This window comes from Carettochelys insculpta, chromosome 3 (genome assembly GCF_033958435.1).
Source record: "Carettochelys insculpta isolate YL-2023 chromosome 3, ASM3395843v1, whole genome shotgun sequence".
NCBI lineage: Eukaryota > Metazoa > Chordata > Testudines > Carettochelyidae > Carettochelys > Carettochelys insculpta.
Window position 1 is genome coordinate 85,947,826 of NC_134139.1, and position 19,367 is coordinate 85,967,192.

The 19,367-nt window shown below is 38.6% G+C and overlaps 1 protein-coding gene across 2 annotated transcripts in view; it reads right to left on the reverse strand.

Moving 5' to 3' along the window:
• Positions 1-19,367, reverse strand: part of PACRG (parkin coregulated) — a 435,595-nt gene that overhangs the window by 156,886 nt on the left and 259,342 nt on the right. For both annotated transcript variants that reach the window (XM_074990275.1, XM_074990276.1), the window contains 2 exons: positions 14,432-14,603; positions 3,363-3,512 (listed from right to left, as the gene is read on the reverse strand). In XM_074990275.1, the coding sequence (XP_074846376.1) occupies positions 3,363-3,512; positions 14,432-14,603 (322 nt within the window). The remainder of the gene's footprint in view (positions 1-3,362; positions 3,513-14,431; positions 14,604-19,367) is intronic.

Consider the following 19,367-nt stretch of genomic DNA (forward strand, 5'->3'; position numbering starts at 1 on the left):
ATGAGCCCCTGATGGTGTGGCTGATGTGGTCAGGTCCTGTGACAGTGTGGCTTGTTTAGATATGTGGACAGAGTTGCCAAAGGGGTTTGTTGCAGGATTAGATTTCTGGGGTAGAGCTCATTAGTCCATTATTTTTTCTCATAATGTTGCTTTAGCTAAATACATTAATGTTAGACTGCTCCTCAGCTTTACTCTCCCATCACTACACTCTTCCCCTCTGTCCTGATCTGAACAGCAGTTTGCAAGAAGATTTGATAAGAAAGGAAAAAACTTAGCTTTATGCATAGTTGCAATTCATTGTGCCTGATTTCTTTCAGAGATCTCTGTTTAAAAACAAAGTACAGACACTGAATCCTTATACTTAGTTACAGTTTTTAATTGATATGCAGCGTAAAAACACTGTTACAAACAATTTAATTAAAATTGGAACACACGCAACTAAAATGTTCTCATAGTCACAAACTGTTACGTTGGCCTTATTCAACTCAAGCAACAATCATTTAACACAGTAAATAGAATTTAGCACTATTCCTTTTAGCTGTTTAGAGTAATGAATCCAGGGATGGATTTGAGAGGCTGGGGTTTGTTTAGTTTCTGAACAGCAAATATGAAGTCTTATGTTTGGTTGGATATCAGATATAGATTCACACAATAAGATGTCAGGCAAATTGCTTGAAAACATGTTTGTTTTTTATTGGTTTGTTTGGTGTTTGTATAGTAAGTGTTACCAGTTGTGTGCCTCTTTATGTCTATGTAGTACCAGTATAATCAGTTGTGTGCCTCTTTACATCTGTGTAGTACTAGTAGCAGACATGAGTCTTCCCTACCATTTTTCTGACACCATATCAGTAGGGGAATCAGAATTGCTTACAGCCTGCCTCAGGCTAAAATTTGAAAAATGGAGCCCGGCAGATATATCACTTACCATGTAAATGATGTATTTCCGTTTGATGTGTTATATTTGGCCCTAGATTCTGCAACTGGACCCACTAAGTTGGATCCTTGTGTCTGTGAGGAACCCAGCTGAAGTTAATGGGACTCCACACAGGTGCAAACATTCAACCATCTAGATTTTTATTACAGCCCTACCTCCTACAAGTCCCAGGCATCCACAACTCTCTTGCATTCAACTCTGTACACATGATACACAGTCTATAGCTTATTAGAATGTATTCACTGTTAAATTCAGTGTCCTTTAATTACAATATTTAAGGAAATCTACACATCTAACCCGAAAAGAAAAATGGCCCACAGATGATTCTTCCCTCAAAGAGTCCAACAACACCACCATCACACTGAAAGATGTGGACCAGTTCGCCTATTTGGGAGTATTATGGGCGGAGACAGAGGATCAGACAAGGACATCCATGACAGGATAGGGAAAGCAACAGCTGCATTCAAGATTCTTCATCCAATATGGAGTCCACAAATAATATCTGTGAATATGAAACTGTGGATCTTCAACACAAATGTGAAGAGTGTGCTCTTGTATGGATGTGAGACCTGGCATACTAAAAGATCTTCAAATCAAAAGCTACAGACATTCATAAACGATGCCTGAGGTACATCCTTTGCATCAAATGGTAAAACTTTGTCACAAATGAGGAGCTTTGGAACAGAGCAGGACAAGAACCATTTGATGTTGAAATCAAGAGAAGAAAGTGGGTAAGGTTTAGGCCACACTTTCAGAAAACCGTCATCCAGCATAGTTCATCACACTCTCATATAGGACCCAGAAGGAAAACACAAAAGAGGAAGACCTTGGACAACATAGACAAGATCTACTGAGATTGAAGGACCAGAACTGCGGTACTCCTGGAGTCAGCTAGAAGTTTTGTCTTCAGACAGAGTGAAGTGGAGGGGACTTGTAGATGACCCATGTTCTTCATGGAGTACAAGGCTGTGTCTACACTAGGAAGTTTTTTCAAAATATTTTTCAAAAGAAGGGGTTCTTTTGAAATACCTAGAGGAGCATCTACACAAAAAATCGTTCTTTCAAAATTAAAACAAAAGAATGCTGTGGTCCTTTCAAAAGGGCTCTTCCACTCCCATTTGAGGAACAGCACCTTCTTTCAAAAGCTTCTTTCAAAAGAAAATGTGTGTAGACACTTTGGCCATTTCTACACAGGCCACTTTCTTTGGAGGTGGCATGCTAATACACGGAGCGAAAGATGTTAATGAGGCGCAGATGCAAATTCCCCATGCCTCATTAGCATAATGTCACATGATTTGGAGTCCGGAAGACCATTCTTCCAGACTCCAAACGCCATGTAGAAGCATGGTCCCCAGGGAGGCTTCCAGAAGGAAGTCCTTCTTCCCGAGGCCCCTTCTTCCCCAAAATTTTATGATTTGTTATTATTATTTGCTAATATTTTATTATAAATTTGTCTTAATAAAAAGTTAGTAAAGAACAAAATCAAAATCCAGACAAATATAAGCTAATATATGCAGGAGGTATCTCAGTGGTTAAACAAAGAAATAGCATGGATTTCATAGAACCTCTGCTTACATTATAACTTTTTTAGCAGTGTTGTCAGTAATTAACTTATTGTAACCTATAGTGTGGCATGTGAATAGCATAAAACTTCAGAGTGGATAACTTAGTGAGTGATCAAACAGATAATATGTCAAGAGGTTTATTACAGAAACAAGACTGTAGAAAGCATTTCGGAGATAGCAATTTAGTTCAGGTTTGTGAGACATGTGTAATTAATATACCATGCGGTACTTCTTTTTAAGACAAAATCGTCCATAAAATTTTACACTACAAAGAAAACAACTTACTCAACAGTGTGGCATATGAAGTGCTTCTAAATTTCTTTCATAGTAAAACCTGTTACCTGTGCAACAATAACTCCAAACTCTACTGCTTCACTGGAGATAATTTATCCCGTCTATCAAATTGACTAAACTGGTTAATAATTTACTCTTTATTCTCTCCTCAACCAAAAGGCAATAACGGTTAAGAATGAAGTTTACTGGTGAGGAGAAACCAGAGCAGAATTAAAATAGAGCACTTAAAATAGCATGTTGAAAAGAAAAGGAAAAAAAAACGTTTGCAATCTATTAATGTAGTTAAAAGACTACTACAAAACTTCACAATTTAATTATTGGAAGATTACAGAACTGCTTCAGTGCTTTTGTACTGTGTTAAATAAGCTGTACGTGCAAGGAGTAATAAATGAAACTGTTAATTTTACTACATCCCTCAGGAAAAGCAATGGGGGTTATATTATTTAGAGCTCCAAATGGATTTGGGTTTATATGCAGTAATAAATCCTAACTACATTGTTAATTAACCCTGCCTCAAGCCCCATTTTACCTTAGGGCTGAAAGACACAGTGATGAGTAGGATAACTCACCATTCACATTCTTAAAGATGTTTAGAATTGGAAGGATTTGACGATAATAGGGCACCAATGCTTCCCCCACCATATCAGCTGACACCACCAGGTGCTGGAGGACTTTGAGCGTGATGCAGATAACCTGTCGGTTGCGAAGGTTCAGTGCATCTGCAATGTAGAAAGAAAGGCAGAAAGCAGAAGACAGAAAGCAGAAGAATTAATTTCTAGAATGTAAAAGGGAGGGAGAGAAGTCCTCTAATGGACAAATTTAATTAAACTATACTCTGCTGGGGATTGTAAGTGGGCCTTTATTAGCCTGGCTCTGAAAGATCCCAGAGATGGATTGCGGTCCCAATGTTATAAAACACTGCCTTGTCTGATTGTTATTTGTTCCCACAATTTGTGCTGACTCTTCACTAACCCTAAGAATGCAGCTCATTATTCTCTCATGCTGCCTGTGTTACTAGTCTGGTCCAAATAAATAATAATAATAAAAAAAGAAATCCTCAGTAAGTACCATCAGGGCCAATGGAACTACAAGACAACCTGTGAAGGTTGACAACAGATACATTCTAGTGCAACAACAATTAGCCTGTTTGTGAGCTTGTACCCATTTGCTTTGCTATATTTTATTCATTTCAGTTAACAATTCCTGCTATTCTAAGGGCTAATACAATGAGGCAAATGTTTGTGGGGGAGTGGAGGGGGGCAGAGAAACTCTGAAGGCTTCTTTTAAAAGACACACATTCTGATACCAAAAAAGAGAGAGATTCTATCTTGCCTACTTGAGATTTTGAGTTGCAACTGAATTTTATCTTTACTTTCACTCTGACATTTCATAAACACTTTTTGTCTATCCCTTCTTGGTTTAATAATAGAACAGACATTAGTTTGTTTTCCCTTTTTAATTCTACAGTGACTTTAATATTTGGAAAAAAATATTTGTTTTGCAAAATTCCTCCAGTTAAACAGCTTATTCCCAAAAGTCTACATTTTGGAAGCAACTTCCACATATAATACTCTAAAGTGAATGGGTCTGATTCTCCTCTGACCTGCACATTATGATGACATTCTGTGTAAAGGGAGTGCAAAGCCAGTATAAAATGAGAACTTTTTTTTCCAGAAAGAAGCCAAATATATTAAAACAAAATATTCATGATATGTGTTTATGAAATAAGTAGAAAAAATTGATTACACTGCCGTTCATGATATAGATGCTAGTTGGAAAGAGCCATCAAAAGCACACGCAGAACTCATGAGTCAGTCTCCTGGTACATTACTGAGAATGCCACATATCTTTTAAATCCGGTACAGCAGGGTTTCCCAAACTTTATATAGTTGGGACCTGGTTTTTTTTTCAGTACCTTTTTTGCAGCCCAAAAATATAAATGCATATAAAAACAATGAAAAATGAATAAATTGTCACTGTTTATTATTTATTCACCATCATAATAGTACATAGTGATAATTTGTATATTTTCTAAGGCCCAGTATTTTTTTTCCAAGGACCAGTACTGGGCCACAGACCACACTTTGGGAAATGCTGCTGTTGAGGGTTCAGACCCAACATGATCTCAGAAGTAACCAAAGTTCAAGAGTTCTAACTAACTAACAATAACTACTAGAGCTAAACAGGCTAAATACACTCACAGAGAGGACAGGTAGTTCCATTAGCTCTTGGTGAAAAAACAACTGAGGTGGGCCAGAGAGTATGCTCATGTATATAGACAGAGCTCATGACATCACCCTAATGAAAGAGCGCTACTGCCTCCTCTCCCCTGGTGGATGTGGCTTGTCTTTATAACTTCCCAGGTCAATGATAAAAGTGCTAAGCTACATTAGTGGGAATGCACAGAAGCCCTCAAAGAACTAAATTTTCAGTTGAGCTGCCATCACCTAGAATCATAAGCTAAGCTCAGAACAGCAAAAATGTTTAACATTAAATCTAATTGCAGGTGTCTATAAAATAGATTCATGGTAAAATGAAGTGTATATGTATCCTATCGATACACAGGCTACTTCTTTAAATGTCAATTTTATTTCCATATATGCACAAAGTGTCATGTATATGTCTAACAGACAAATTCCACTGTGAGCTATACTTGTGACATTTCTATTAATTTCAATGATAGCAACATATGTGCAGCAAAAGAAAGACCCGGCCAGTGATGTTCATTGCCATGGTGATGAGTATGGTATTAGGCTCTGAACAGAATAAAGTAGAATACTCACATTCGGGATTGGAGACCTTAAATTGTAGAAGACAGCAGCACATACTAGATAGATGCTTGCACATATCAAAAGTAAGATCAAGTTGCCTGTACAACTTTTATTACTAGCCACTTATATTTGTTATGCATAGAAGCCTCGGCCAACTCTGGGCCTACTCTTCTAGGCACTGTATAAAATTTAATTATTGTGAATATCTGCCCCAGTATATCAATTTGGAACAGATGAGGTAAATAGTTAATTTTTTTGATTTGGTAATTTTTTCTGTGAATTATTGTCTTTGCATTCTTCCACACTAACCAAAGGAAGAAGCATTCAACTGTAGTATCTGAAATAAGCTTTACTCCACAGTGGCCATGTACTCTGGAGAACCTTAATACTTTCTGAGGTTTGCCAGAAGTGAGGGATGAGTGGAAGTGGGAACAACATTGTATAGAGCCATGATGTCAACCTAAACATGCCCGTGACCAGACTTCCATGAAAGGGTTTGGATAAGATTCACTATACGTACCTCAAGAAGCCAAGAAAATGTAAGTCATCAAAAGTGCTATTATTGAGAATGCTATTGTCTCTTGCTCTTAGAATCTGATGAACCAGGTGGGACTCTTACAGTTCTCAACAAAGCAAATAAGTCAATGGTCAGTCTATCCTGGCTTCTTGGTAGTTAAAAGACACCCTCCCATTTCCTAGTTGCTGCTGAGAGGGCTCCACACCCCTAATGGTAGGTAGCTCCTTTCTTGCTCAGCAAACCTGCACTGTACTAATTTGATTGTGGGATTCTGCTGAGCAGCAATTTTAGGAAAAAAGAACTGTTTTCCATCTGATTGTGGGATGTGTTACAATGAATTTATTGTGCTATAACTGAAGATGGATGTGGTGCTATTTGACAGTCTGACTTGTGCTTTGGCTGCACTTTTCTTCAGAAGGAGCTGCTCAGCTATTACTGTGATACGATCGTACACAGAGAGATAGACAAAGTGAGTCTCTATAATCTTTCCCATGTGAAATGCTTCTTTCTCAGAATCCATCTTTCAATTATTTATATGTTAAAGGTTTTCCACCTTTTGTAAAACACTCTGGACTGTAAATCTTATCTGGTGGAGTTAGATCTACTTTACACGATTTAGTACGTGTTTTTATGAATCCCTGACATAATTTCAACATTTTCTGAAGTTTACGGTAATCATTAGATATCACAAGCAATATTAATAAAACAAAGGATAAATATCTGATTTTAAAAAGATAAGACCAATTTTTCTTCCTTTTACTTTTAAAGCACAGTAACAGATATATGGCTTTATAAAGTAAATTTGTAGCACTGTAAGTTTCATAGGGGATATTTTCCTGCATGGCTACTTCGAAAATAAGTTCTAAAAACTCCAAACCCTGAGTTCAATATACTACAAATAAGTCACTGCAAATTTTCAAGGAAAGCTTGTTTTGTTATTACACATTCTCTGTTAGAAATTATTTTCCATTGTTTAACTCTTTTCTTTTTCCATGTGTAATAGTTCTAATCTTTGGGCAATGAAGGCCTGTGAGACATCTATGTTGATGTTTTGTTTCTGTCCGGCAGTTTGAAGGCTCCATCGTTAGATGTCAAATACTATAAAATTCATAGTGTCACCATTTTTGGGATTAATAGGCTCCATACTCATGGGAATTCAGATAAATTCACCTCCTACACACTATAAAGCGGATCTTCTTGAAGACCTAAGCCAGGTCTGCAGTAGGCCAAAGAGTCAATCTAAGATACGTAATTCCAACTATGACAATTGTATAGCTGGAATAGACATTTCCTAGATAGATGGTTTTTTTCATCAGTTTAAAGCCACTTTTCAAAGATAATTAACTTAAAATCCATACTAAAAAGCTTGTGCTGACAATTTCCATTTTGTTTTCAACCTAGTTTTAATAATTGGACCTACACATTTACCCTCATTATGGCTCAACTACAAAAAATAAGTTCAATTTCATAAAAAGTCTCAATAATCTATCTGTATGGAGAAAAGGTAAAAGAGGAGAAAATAGACCCTTAAATCAGTCTAAACAAAAAACCCTACTAATGTAAGATACAAAGGCTGTATTAAAATCATGCTTTGAAATCAAAAGGAGTTTAGAACCAAAAATTAATAAACTAAACTTCATATGTTCAAATTTTGGGTCTAACTGATAAATAAAATAACAAGGAAATGGACTGTTCCTCCCATTACTCTCATTTTGGGGCTTTAAGGGATTTTCAGGGGAAAATGTGGATGAAGGTTGCTGCAATACTGGGTAACTAAAAGCCAAAGAGGAAGGAGAAAGATTCCCTATCATGGCATTCATCATCACATTCTCCTGATACCTAGGACCTTGTTCATCCTGAATGATGATCTGATCAGACGAAAGAGAAAAAAAGTAGATATCACCACCTAAGCTAGATCCAGCTGAATTCCAACTATCCTCTGGAATATGAGACTCTCCTTACACTCCTTCAGTATGTTCTTTTCCTTATCTTATTTCTTTTCTTTCCTATCCCTCTCCCTCCCACTTCTCTTTCATAAAGTCTTGTTTAGCCAGTCAGAACTATATATTTTGCATCCTGCTGCAAGCCTCTGACCAGAAAGGTGGCTAAATGCAACTCCCTAAACAGGCTGATGTTGGTACAAGTTTGCCAGGTCTTGAAGTGGCTGATCAGACCATATGCTGGGCCTGTGTTTTTTCAGCAGTGATGATGTAAATAAAAGTCAGCAGAAAAGACACAAGCTGCATTATCTGTTTGACGTTCTTTTTCTTTCCCCACTGTGTGTTTGTCTTGTATCTTTTAAGAAATGGGATTGGACTTTAACAGCAATAATGGCAGCTCCTCCTCATTTCAAGTAACTTCTTTCCTCTCCCTCCAATTTGAATTACTACCATCTAAAAATCCCTTCAGAAAGCTCACACCAGCTAAAGGAAAAGGGAACAATGGAATAATTAAAATAAAAGCCTTATTTAGTACTTCATATTTCAAATGTTCTAACTGCTTTCCCTTCTTTTCTGTATCTTCAGTAAAAAAAAGATAAATGATTTATAATGGTGTATTTGCCATCATCCTAAATAAACCAAGGTCTCTGTATACCAAATATTGGACCTTGTTTGAAACTGTTTAATTTTGGATAGAGACTGGGTCATGTTAATATCTTTTGTTTTGACTTTTTCAGCCCACATATTCCATCTAAATGAATACAACTGTTCTCAGTAACAAAGACTGAAGCCTGTCTCGTTTTGCATTCCTCATCTCCCACATACTGGTAGAAAAAAAGCATTTGTTTTAGCAGATTCATTGCCTTAAGCAGAGTTATTCTCTATTAACGTAGGACAAGATGATGTAGATCAGTTCTCTTGTAGGGTAATGAGCCCACAGAGCAAAGAAACTTCTATTGTTGTGGCATACTTAATTTTGTTGATTTTAAACCCCAAGGACTCAGTGTCTTAGATATTAGTCTAACTTCCTTAAAATAGTGGAAATTAACTAAAAAGTAAAGTTTAAAGGGAAAATGATATATCGGCTCTGAAAAATACATTTGCTGAGGCTTGAATCTCCTCCTCTGCTCATAACATTTTCCAGCACTAAGCATTCACATTAAGGAAGTATGCCAATTTTACATATGAGTAAACTGAGGCACAAAAAACCTAAGGTGACACACTGAATCATTGGCCAAGCTGTGAAAAAAAATTAAAGTCCTGGTCCAGCAAAACATTTCAATGTAAGAGTAGTCCCCATTAACATCACTTGCATACATATCTAATGGCACTGGTGGACTACTGATGGCATATGAGTTCTGACTCTTAGGGTGTCTCTACACTGCAGACACTTGCAACAGGCCTATGCTAGCTAACTCAGGCTCACAGGTCTTGGGCTGCAGGGCTGTTTAATTGTAAAATAGACAATCAGACTTGGGCTGCAAGACCAGCTCTGCGACCCTCCCATCTTGCAGGGCCCCCCAGCCAGATCATCGATGTCTACCTTGTCATAAAACAGCCCACAACCTGTGAGCCCAAGTCATCTGGCATGGGCCAGTCATGCCACTTTAGTTGAAATGTATACATATCCTCAGTCCTTACCACCAAGACAGTATTTACTCCCCAAGAGAAATGTCCTGCATGATTTTAATATGACAGTTAACCCAACTCCATTTAATACTTGAATAATCCACCCCAAAGCATTTACATTAGCTTTTCAAAAAGAAAATGAGTGTGCTTTATAGCATCCAAAGAAGGTGAGATATGGAAACGGATGTCAACCCTTCTTCTTCCATAGCTGGGACGATGTTTACATATGCAAATATTTTAATACAGATTGCTTTGTATGCTATTTTGCTCATTTTCCATAAGTTAAAATGATTAATCCTTTGTTCTTCTTCCCTCCCCCTTTGTCTGATTTCTTACTTTTCCTTGGTAACTTGCTCAATTTTTTTTCAGTGTTTTTTATTTCCACATTTTCCCTGAGACTAGTTTTCCTTCATGTTGTCTTCTCCTGATTTGGCCTCCTCCTATTCCCCCATTCATATGTTTCAGCACTTTCTCTCTTTCTCTCCCATTCTCCCATTTTTGTCCTGATTTCCCTGCAACTATTTCTCCCTTCTATTTCCACTACATCAAGTACTTTTCCCACTATATTTCAAACTCCAGTCTCTTTTAGTATTAAAGGTTGATTGGGTGAGAGTTAATTTGCAAATTTCATCCTCCAAATGTGGGCAAGATAAGTCAATTTTGGATGAAGTTTTCTTCTGGAACACGTGAGATACTTCTGTAGTGGTTAGAGGATGAAAGTAAGTTTTAAGATAGGTGGTAATAAGAAAGAACCCTACAATATCTGGAAATGTTGAGTAATATTTTCTGAGCTACAGAATCCATTTGAAGTCTGGTAATTGCCAACATACTTTTTTCAGCTATTTCAATATTTCAGAATCAGAAAAAATAATAAAGAATATATGTAAAAAATAACAACAATAAAAAATATTTGCTTTCTTTAAATGCAAACCATATTTTCAAAAGAGAAGAAGTTTGTCCAAAATTAGTTCTCAATCTGATTTTAATAGACTTTTTCTTTAGGACTATAGTTAATAAACAAAATGACTTCCATTTATTAAAGTTATACTTTATTGGAAGGTGTGGTGGTATAGGTAAACACCCAAGAGGGGGCTTCTCAGGGGTGTGAACACTGCTGGTACTGCTGCTGGTCTATCAGGGACCTGAGTCAGTCCATCACGCCCTGAAGCAGCACAGAATAAGGCTGGAGTCTATATAGAGAACAGACAAGGTTGGATCACAGGGTGCAGTAGGCAGCACAGTAGGGGAAGGAGGTGGGAGAAAGAACAGGTTAAGAACCATTTAGAAAACCTGGACATACTCAAATCTAGGCATCTGAGGGTGCTGAGGGAGTGGACTGAGGTGACTGCAGAACTATTGGCCATTAACTTTGAAAATTCATGGTAACTGGGGGGAAGTCCAAGGTGACTAGAAAAAAGGCAAATGTAGTACCCATTTTAAAAAAGAGAAGGAGGAGAACCCAGGGAATAACAGACCAGTCAGCCTCACCTCTATCCCCAGAAAAACCATAGAGGGGATCTTCAAGGAATCTTGGAGGAGAGGAAAGTGATCAGGAATAGTCAACTTAAATTCACCTAGGGCAAGTCATGCCTGACCATCCTGTTTACCTTCTACGACAAGGTAACTGGCTCTATGGATATGCGTAAGACGGTGGCCATAGTATACTTTGATTTTAGCAAAGCTTTTGATATGATCTGGTATTACAATGCCAATCCATATTCAGTAGTGGTTAACAGTAATAAGCTACAGCCTCACATTCTTTATGCAACAATTACCCTGATTTAATACCAAATTTAAAATAACTATTATTGCCCGTGAAATGAATCAACATTCTACAAATCAAAACAACGGGGGGTCAGAGGAAACAATCACGTTAATTCAGAGCTCTATGAGGATATTAGAAAGGACTCTGTAGGATAGACAAATATTTGTTCCTCTTTCCTTTCTAACCTTTCTTTATAAGTCAGTCCAACATTTCTCTATATCTAATACCTATAAAAACCTATTTTTTGTAGCTAAATTAAGTTTCAACAAAGCCTGAGATGTCCTTGATGTAGCCTGTCAAAGCAGAAATGTTTGAGCATGGGAACACATCCTCACAGACTGAAATTCCATTTCTCTTTGAGATGGAATCGTTTACGTCTGACGCAATCAATGTTTGGCTGAATGAAAATGTGCTGATGCAGTGTTTCCATCTAAAATACATTTCAAAATGGCAATATGAATTCTGCTGCACAGTAATACGAAGACATACCTTTTCAGGCACCTGATAAACATCTAAAGAGGACTGTACATGGGTGGAGTTACTGCTTCTTAAAGTAACAGGACACAGTTATGTGTGAAATTATTCCAGAGATTCAGTGGACTGGAATTTGGAATGAAGAATTCAAGTTTTTTTCATCTGATGGAGAATTATTCCAGTGTGACTTTGTGAATGTATACCCTATCATGGAACTTAGAGATGGAGAACGCTCATGTGCAGTGCTGGAGTCTTTCTGGGGTACTGTTTCAGACCTTTTTTGGGAAGAGGGAATGGTGCACTATGGCAGTTCTAGTACTTGCATTCGAACAGTGCTTGAGTGAAGCACTCACCCTTGTTCATTTGGTCACCTACTCCATCTCTTCCAACCCTAATCTATAGTCCTCTGGTCTTGTGACCACCTTAGGAAAAGTGCCACCAGCATATTTTCAAATGCTTGATCCAGTCCTAGTCTAGAAGATTAATGCAATGGGGCTTTCTCCACTTCTCGTGGAAGATAATGAAGGGTCTAACAGCTTTGCTTTTTGGAATTTTTTCCCGATATTCTTTCTAAATTTTCTTGGTTTTTAGCTGAATGTTATTACTTGTAAATCTATCTATTTTGGACACCACTAAATGATTTGTTCTCTCTCCTTCAGAAACTATAATGGTAGACTGTTATCCTACCTAGTCATTGCAAGATGACACATATTTTTAACCTTTCTCAATAAGTCAGTCTGATCATTCATTCTTATTTTCTGAATTTCTTTCATGTTGCTGTGGTATTGCTATAAAGTAGTATTGTAAAATATTTTACAAGCAGCTTGGACAGATATAGACAAACAGCTAATAGTCTTTCAATATGTGAAATTATGAAGCCAATTATATTCGGACCTAACATGCATTTGTCTGTATTATTTGAATTGTGTCATGCATTAAAGTAATCAATTGATCCAATTTTTTGCTATCACTATCTTACTTATCTTTAGCCATTGCCTAGCTATACTATTGGAGAGAAATTGTTATGAAGAAAGGGATTTTCATATGTTGATTAAAAATGACTTTTTCAGTTTGTGTTTGTACTGGTCAAAAATTGTGAACAGCATTGAAGAAGAACATATAGAGCAGGAGGAGAATAAACTGGTCTTTAAAAGGATTACATATATGACAAAGCATTGCTATGCTACATGTTAAAAGGCTTTTAGAAACCCTGGGAGAGGGGCTGGGGCTGACGGTGCAAGGTGGGGTTCTCTTGGGGGGGTGGCGCTGGACTGTGCAAGGCGGGGTTCTCTTGGAGGGCTGGGCTGGACCTCGCAGTGGCTGGGGGAGGGCCTCCATTGAGGGCTTGGCCAGGCCCCAGGCTGGGCAGAGGAGGGGTTGGATGGAGCTGTCACGGTGTAGGGGAGGGGAATATGGTAAAACCTTGCCCAGACGGACAGAAGGATGGGCGGACACAGCATAAATAATATATATGATTCCCTTCTGCCACCATGTGGTCATTATAGAACACAATCCTCCATTTCTGTTTTAGGAGAAACAGTATCCTTCCAGGCACACCCCATTACCCTGACATGACCAAACTTTTACCTTGCTTCCTCTTATCATAACTTAAAGCTGAATACTGAATTTGATGGTCTTAAATCTTAGTGTTTACGAGCAGGAGTTCTTGAACAGACACTCTCTCAAATATATAATAGATTAGCAATAAAGACTCTGGTCAATTAAGGAAAGGCAAAGATGGAATTTCAAGAGAATCTGATCAAATATGTATTGGTTGGAAAACAGAATACAATAAGAATCTTTGCAGAAGGCAAAGTGCATACTAGAATGTGAAGGATAATGCAGAGGAATGGCCTGTTCAACTACAGAACTGAAGAAACAGGAACAGGCAAAATAAGGAAATGTGTGATTACAAATTGTGGTGTCTACAATGAAGTGAGTGTCAGCAGCATTCTAACCGAGGCTATACTACTTTCTAACTTTCATGCTGCATGTCAATAAAGAAATGGGTTTGAAACTGTAAATATTTCCAGAAACAAAAATTAAAAATGAGTTGCCTTGAGTCAAGCAGTTGCCCAAATGTAGACATGTTGACAAGGAATGCAATGCGAATGGAGGGAAGAAAGAATGGTATCAGGAAGTAGAAGAGGAAGTCTAATTAAACAACCATATAATAAAAAAATTCCTAAACTTCCTCTGCTGTTTTCTCATGTTGTTTGAGATGAGCTGTTTTATATAGTGGCTAGATATATTTAAAAAAAAACAGCAAAATCAAGGAAACATTTCATTTCACTTTTCTAAAGGGAAGAGCCACACGGCAATGAGAAAAATACAGGATAGACAGCAAGTTTCTCAGGAATAGCTACACGTAGTAGGTGATTGAAGGCACAGGCTTTCCGGCCCCATACTTCACAATTTATTCAGATTTCCAAAAATCTCCTAGAAAGGTACAACCTGTCATGTTTTATTGTTTAATTAGCTACTTGTCAAAAAGTTACACTATGCACATTCATTGCAGTGTTTTCCCCACATGCTCACTTACTTTTTATTGGGATAATGAGCTGAGGAATGACAGGAAGAATCTTGTTTCCCCCATGTTCCAGCATGTCATGGATCCCTTGACGAGCAAAAAACTCATAGGGAAATGTCATTTCACAAAGCCCATCAAAAAATAGAGGCAGATAGTGATGATAGTCCAGTTTCTCAATCTCCACCTGAGAATGCACACAGAAGAAACAAACAAACAACTTCATGAGGGTGACTGATACTCTTTATGTAGGAAGACCAGATGTCCCTATATTGAGGGCTTTGTCTTATAGGCAACTATTACTACCCATCCTGACTTTTCACACTTGCTATCTGGTCATCCTAATTTCATGCTGCATTCACAGAGTTCTAATAAGCAATAAAGTCAGGGTGTTACAGGAGGATACCACCTTCTTTCAAGTATGGTGTTTGGCATGATGCTGTAGTTCCTATGTTCTTAATCATTAGATACAAAGTGCAGATCTAGTTCCACAGAGTCCAGAGGGACTACTTAGAGAATAAAGTACTAATTGTGAGTAACAATAGCAAAATTTGGCCTTAATATAGTAATTTCAGATGAAAAATGAAGGAAATAAAAAGAATGTCTGACCAATAAAATTCATAACATTACAGAAATGCAGTACACATATGGTTTACAGCACCCTAGAGTACTGTCCTCATTTAATTTAGTAAATGATTAAGAGCAATAACACAATTTAAGAGAAATGTATTGAGGAACTCAACCCATTTTTGTTGTCCTTTTAATGCATCTAAAGTTTGAGGGTATCTTGATGAAACAATAACCTTACCACATGAGGGGCTTGTCTACACTAGCTCCTTACTTCGAAGGGAGCACGGTAAGTAAGGTGTCAGGAGATTATTGATGAAGTGCTGTGCTGCATATGCAGCACTTCATTAAACTAATTCTCCCCCCGCAGCAACTCCAAAGTGTTAAACTTCAACCTGATGGCTTGCATGTAGCCGCGGCTAACTCGCTGGTACTTCAAAGTGCCTGGGCAAGTTTGAAGTCCCTTTACTCCACAAAATTTCGGGGAGTAACGGGACTCCAAAGTTGCCCAGGCACTTGGAAGTACCAGCAGGTGAGCAGTAGCTACATGCGAGCCGGCACTTTGAAGTTTAACACTTCAGAGGAGATGCGGGGGAGAATTAGCTTAACGAAGTGCTGCATATGCAGTGCAGCACTTCCTTAATAATCTCCCGACACCCTACTTACCATTCTCCCTTCGAAGTAGGGAGCTAGTGTAGACAAGCCCGAGGTCTTATTTGGATGGTGGTAAATAATGAGACTTTTCTGCCTTTTATTTATGTTACCTCTCACAGGTCTGATGTTGCAGACTTTCTGTACTCACAGGGGACGAAAGATGACTTCCTCAACTCTATTAATGCCATTCTGAGCTGAGCTAAGAGCTGCTTCAATACTGATGCACTTGTTCTCCCCGGGGACTGAGCCTATTGCTTTCAAAGTGCTCCTAGATCCTACTGACTCATGAACCAACATAATGAGTTTGAGGCTATGTGCTATTTTTATACATTAAATGGCTGCCATTTCTTTGCTAACCACTTACAAAATTAATATCAGGAATGAAATTTCTGTTTTAATGAAGTTTTTAAACAGAATATTTATTTACAGTTGTTTGCAGATGCATTGGTCCCTGGGTTTGAGAGAGATAAGGGAGGTGAGGTCATATCTTTCATTAGACCAGCTTTTGTTGATGGAAGGGACACATTTGAGCTACACAGAGCTCTGACACTGATTTCCTTCTCCAGATCTGAAGAAGAGTTCTATATACCTTGAAATTTTGTACCTTCCACCATCAGAAGTTAATTCAATAAAAATATTATCTCATTTACCTTGTCTCTTTATCTAAAGGACATCCTAAGAGGAGGTTACTTACCTATGCATTTACTGATGTTTTCAGGATGAGTGTGCCTGTGGCTGTTCCACTCCAGGTGTGAGTGTGTCCCTGTGCCTTTGCTCAGAGAGTTCTACAGAAGTATTCATACTGGTCATACACACAGACCCTGCCTCATGCACAAGTCGTGTCTCAATAGCACATGTACATGACCAATCTCCTTAGTTCCTTTTCTACAATGGAGGCTACCCCAACTCAAAAATAGAGAACAGGGGGTAGTGAGCACCCAGAGAGACATATCTAGAAGAACATCAGTTACTGCAGTGCTTCCCAAACTTTTTCATCTTGTGGCACACCTTTAAGTTCCCCAACTTTTCATGGCACACCAAAATTAAAAGAAAGAATCATAGAATAGCATAAAATTATGAAAGAAATAACTTATTCCAAAATGAAGCTATATATATTACAACATAATTGAAAAATATTTGATTTCACGTTTTCAACTATAAGTTTAATTTTGAAATGTCAGCTTATTTTAATGAAAACAACTGTTTAATATTTGGTTCAATGATGGAAAGAAGAACTCCACAGAGCTCCTGATCCACACTTTTTAAACATGATCTCTTTTCATTTTTTATAAGCGATAATGAAGAGGAACAAAGTTCAGAACGGTAGGTGGTCAAAAATGGAAGTAGAACAATTATTGCTTGATTTGAAATTAATGGATATTCATTTCTCACTTGTAGCCAAAATTGATCCAATGGAATCTCTCTAAGTTAGAGCTCAAGGGTACAATAATTCCTAACATCCAAAAATTCTTCCTTTCCCTTCAAAGATGAACTCACTGTTGATTTTTCTGAAGATAATGCAAAAATATTTCAAATCCAATCAAACTGCTCCATTTCAGATGACCTGAAATAATGCCCAACCTTGTCCTAAAGCAAATTCAAATGTTGCTCCACAAGTGGAAGTAGCCTTCCCTCTTGGTCTGAGCTAGAAGCTTGCTTGAACATCTGGCATGAACCAGGACCTACTTCCTCTCTCCAAAGCTTAAGTTTTGACTAAACCCATTTAACCTGTCTGTGCATGTTAGTATGTTCTCATTGCATCCTTGCAGTTTCCAATTCAGTTCATTTAGGTGCTCAAATATGTCAGCCAAGTAGGCCAGTTTTCCCAGCCAGTATTTATTTTGCAATAAATTCACATGCTGGACCTCACTGTACATAAATTGCTTTAGTTCTTCCCTCAGTTCAAAAGCTCTTGACAGACCTTTGCTTCTTGAAAGCCAGCGAACTTCAGTATGAAGGAGAAGAGATTGCTGTTCTGCTCCCATTTCTTCACATAAAATAGAAAAAATGGCATGACTGAGGCAGTCAGGAGTTGATTAAATTAACCATTTTCACAACTTCCTTTAGTGTGAATCTCAGCTCAGCTGGCAAGCTACTTGACATGCAAGCCTCCCTGGCTATGTCCCTGGGCCATCCTCTTTGAAAGAGATGTGCAAACACAGCAGATCAAAATGCAAATGATGCACTAATGGCACTTGCCATTCCGGAAGAGCTGCTTTTGAAATGCAAAACAGCTGGGTAGATGGAATTCCTTTGAAAGGAAGCCCTGCTTTCAAAAGCACCCTTCCTCCTTTCGAAAGGGAAGGGCCAGTGTAGACGTAGCCCCTATGTAGACAGCAGTAAGTGATTTGGACCTCTGGTTTTTCACATAGTACTTTGGTCACAAACTCTTTTACATTTCCTGTCATTTCTGCTGCACCATCTGTGCATATGCTTCTGCAATTCTTCCACGAAATTCCAATTATTTTGAAATATTCATCTGTCACTCTGAATACAGTAGACCCTTGATATTATGGACCCTGATTTAGTGGACTCCGGGTACAATGGACATCCATTGTTCCTGAAGTCCACTGTGATCTGTAAAATCCTAAATCCTCCCTCTGCCACCAAAAAAAAAAAAAGGTGGGGGAGACTTAGTGCTGCCACAGAATGCACCCTGGTGGGAGGAGTGTGCGATGGTTCCAGTGGTGGCGGCAGCTCCTGCAGGCCACACGGTGGACCCTCCAGCAGCACATGGTGGTTCCCCTCCATGCCTGGTGAGGCAGCTGCAGCTGTGTGTGGCAGGGCAACATTGGCCTCGTGCAGCAGTTGAGCCATGCACAGCGGGTGCCTCAAGGCGCATTCAGTGAGGCTTCTCTAGCCATGCATGATGTCCAGGTCCCAGATGCATGGTGGGATCTGAGCCAGGGCGGGGTCCAGGGGCTTCTCCAGTGGCGGCTTTGGTGCGTGGCAGGGTTTTTTTTTTGTTTTTGTTTTTGTTATTTTATTTTGTTTTTTGTTGAGGTGGGACTCCCATCCATGATCCAGAGGGAGTGTTCCACTGAGCTTAGCTGAGGCGGTATTCAGAGAACCATATAGATAAGAAGCATATATCTGAATATTTTGTTAGAGACACTAATTCCAAATCTTCATCACTTGCATGCAAAGTGTGTGGGACTGAACCCCCCAACCCTCTCTGTTTACATAAAATGTTGTCAGTCATTTTCCCGATATGTTGGTTTTGGACCAAAGGGAGGAACGGGAGGCAGGACTGTGTACTGCTAAGAGTTCTAGGAGGTTTATGTGTGGGAAAGTTTCAGTAGAGAACCACAGTCTCTGAGCAGTATGGAGGGACATGTGTGCTTCCCATTCCTCGAGGAGTCTGTCAGTAGTTACTACAATGATGGGAGTGTCCAGGGAGAAAAGGGACTCTGGAACAGAGAGTATACGAAAGCATTCACCATTGGATGGAGTCCTTGACTGTGGTAGATATGGATAGAATTTTGTTCACTCTATCGACAGTGGTCACCAAGCCTTAGAAGCATGTCATGTAAAGGCACACATTCCTGACCATGGAAGTACATGAGCCAATGTATACTACAAGTTGTAGGCAAGCTCAGGCAGAGACCTAAGAATTGTTGACATGGTGATCTGGAGTTTTATGGCCCTGAAGCAATTGAGCGAGAGAGATGCTATGCTCATCTGTGAATCAAGCTTTACCCCTATAAACTCCAATTGTTGGTTAGGAGTC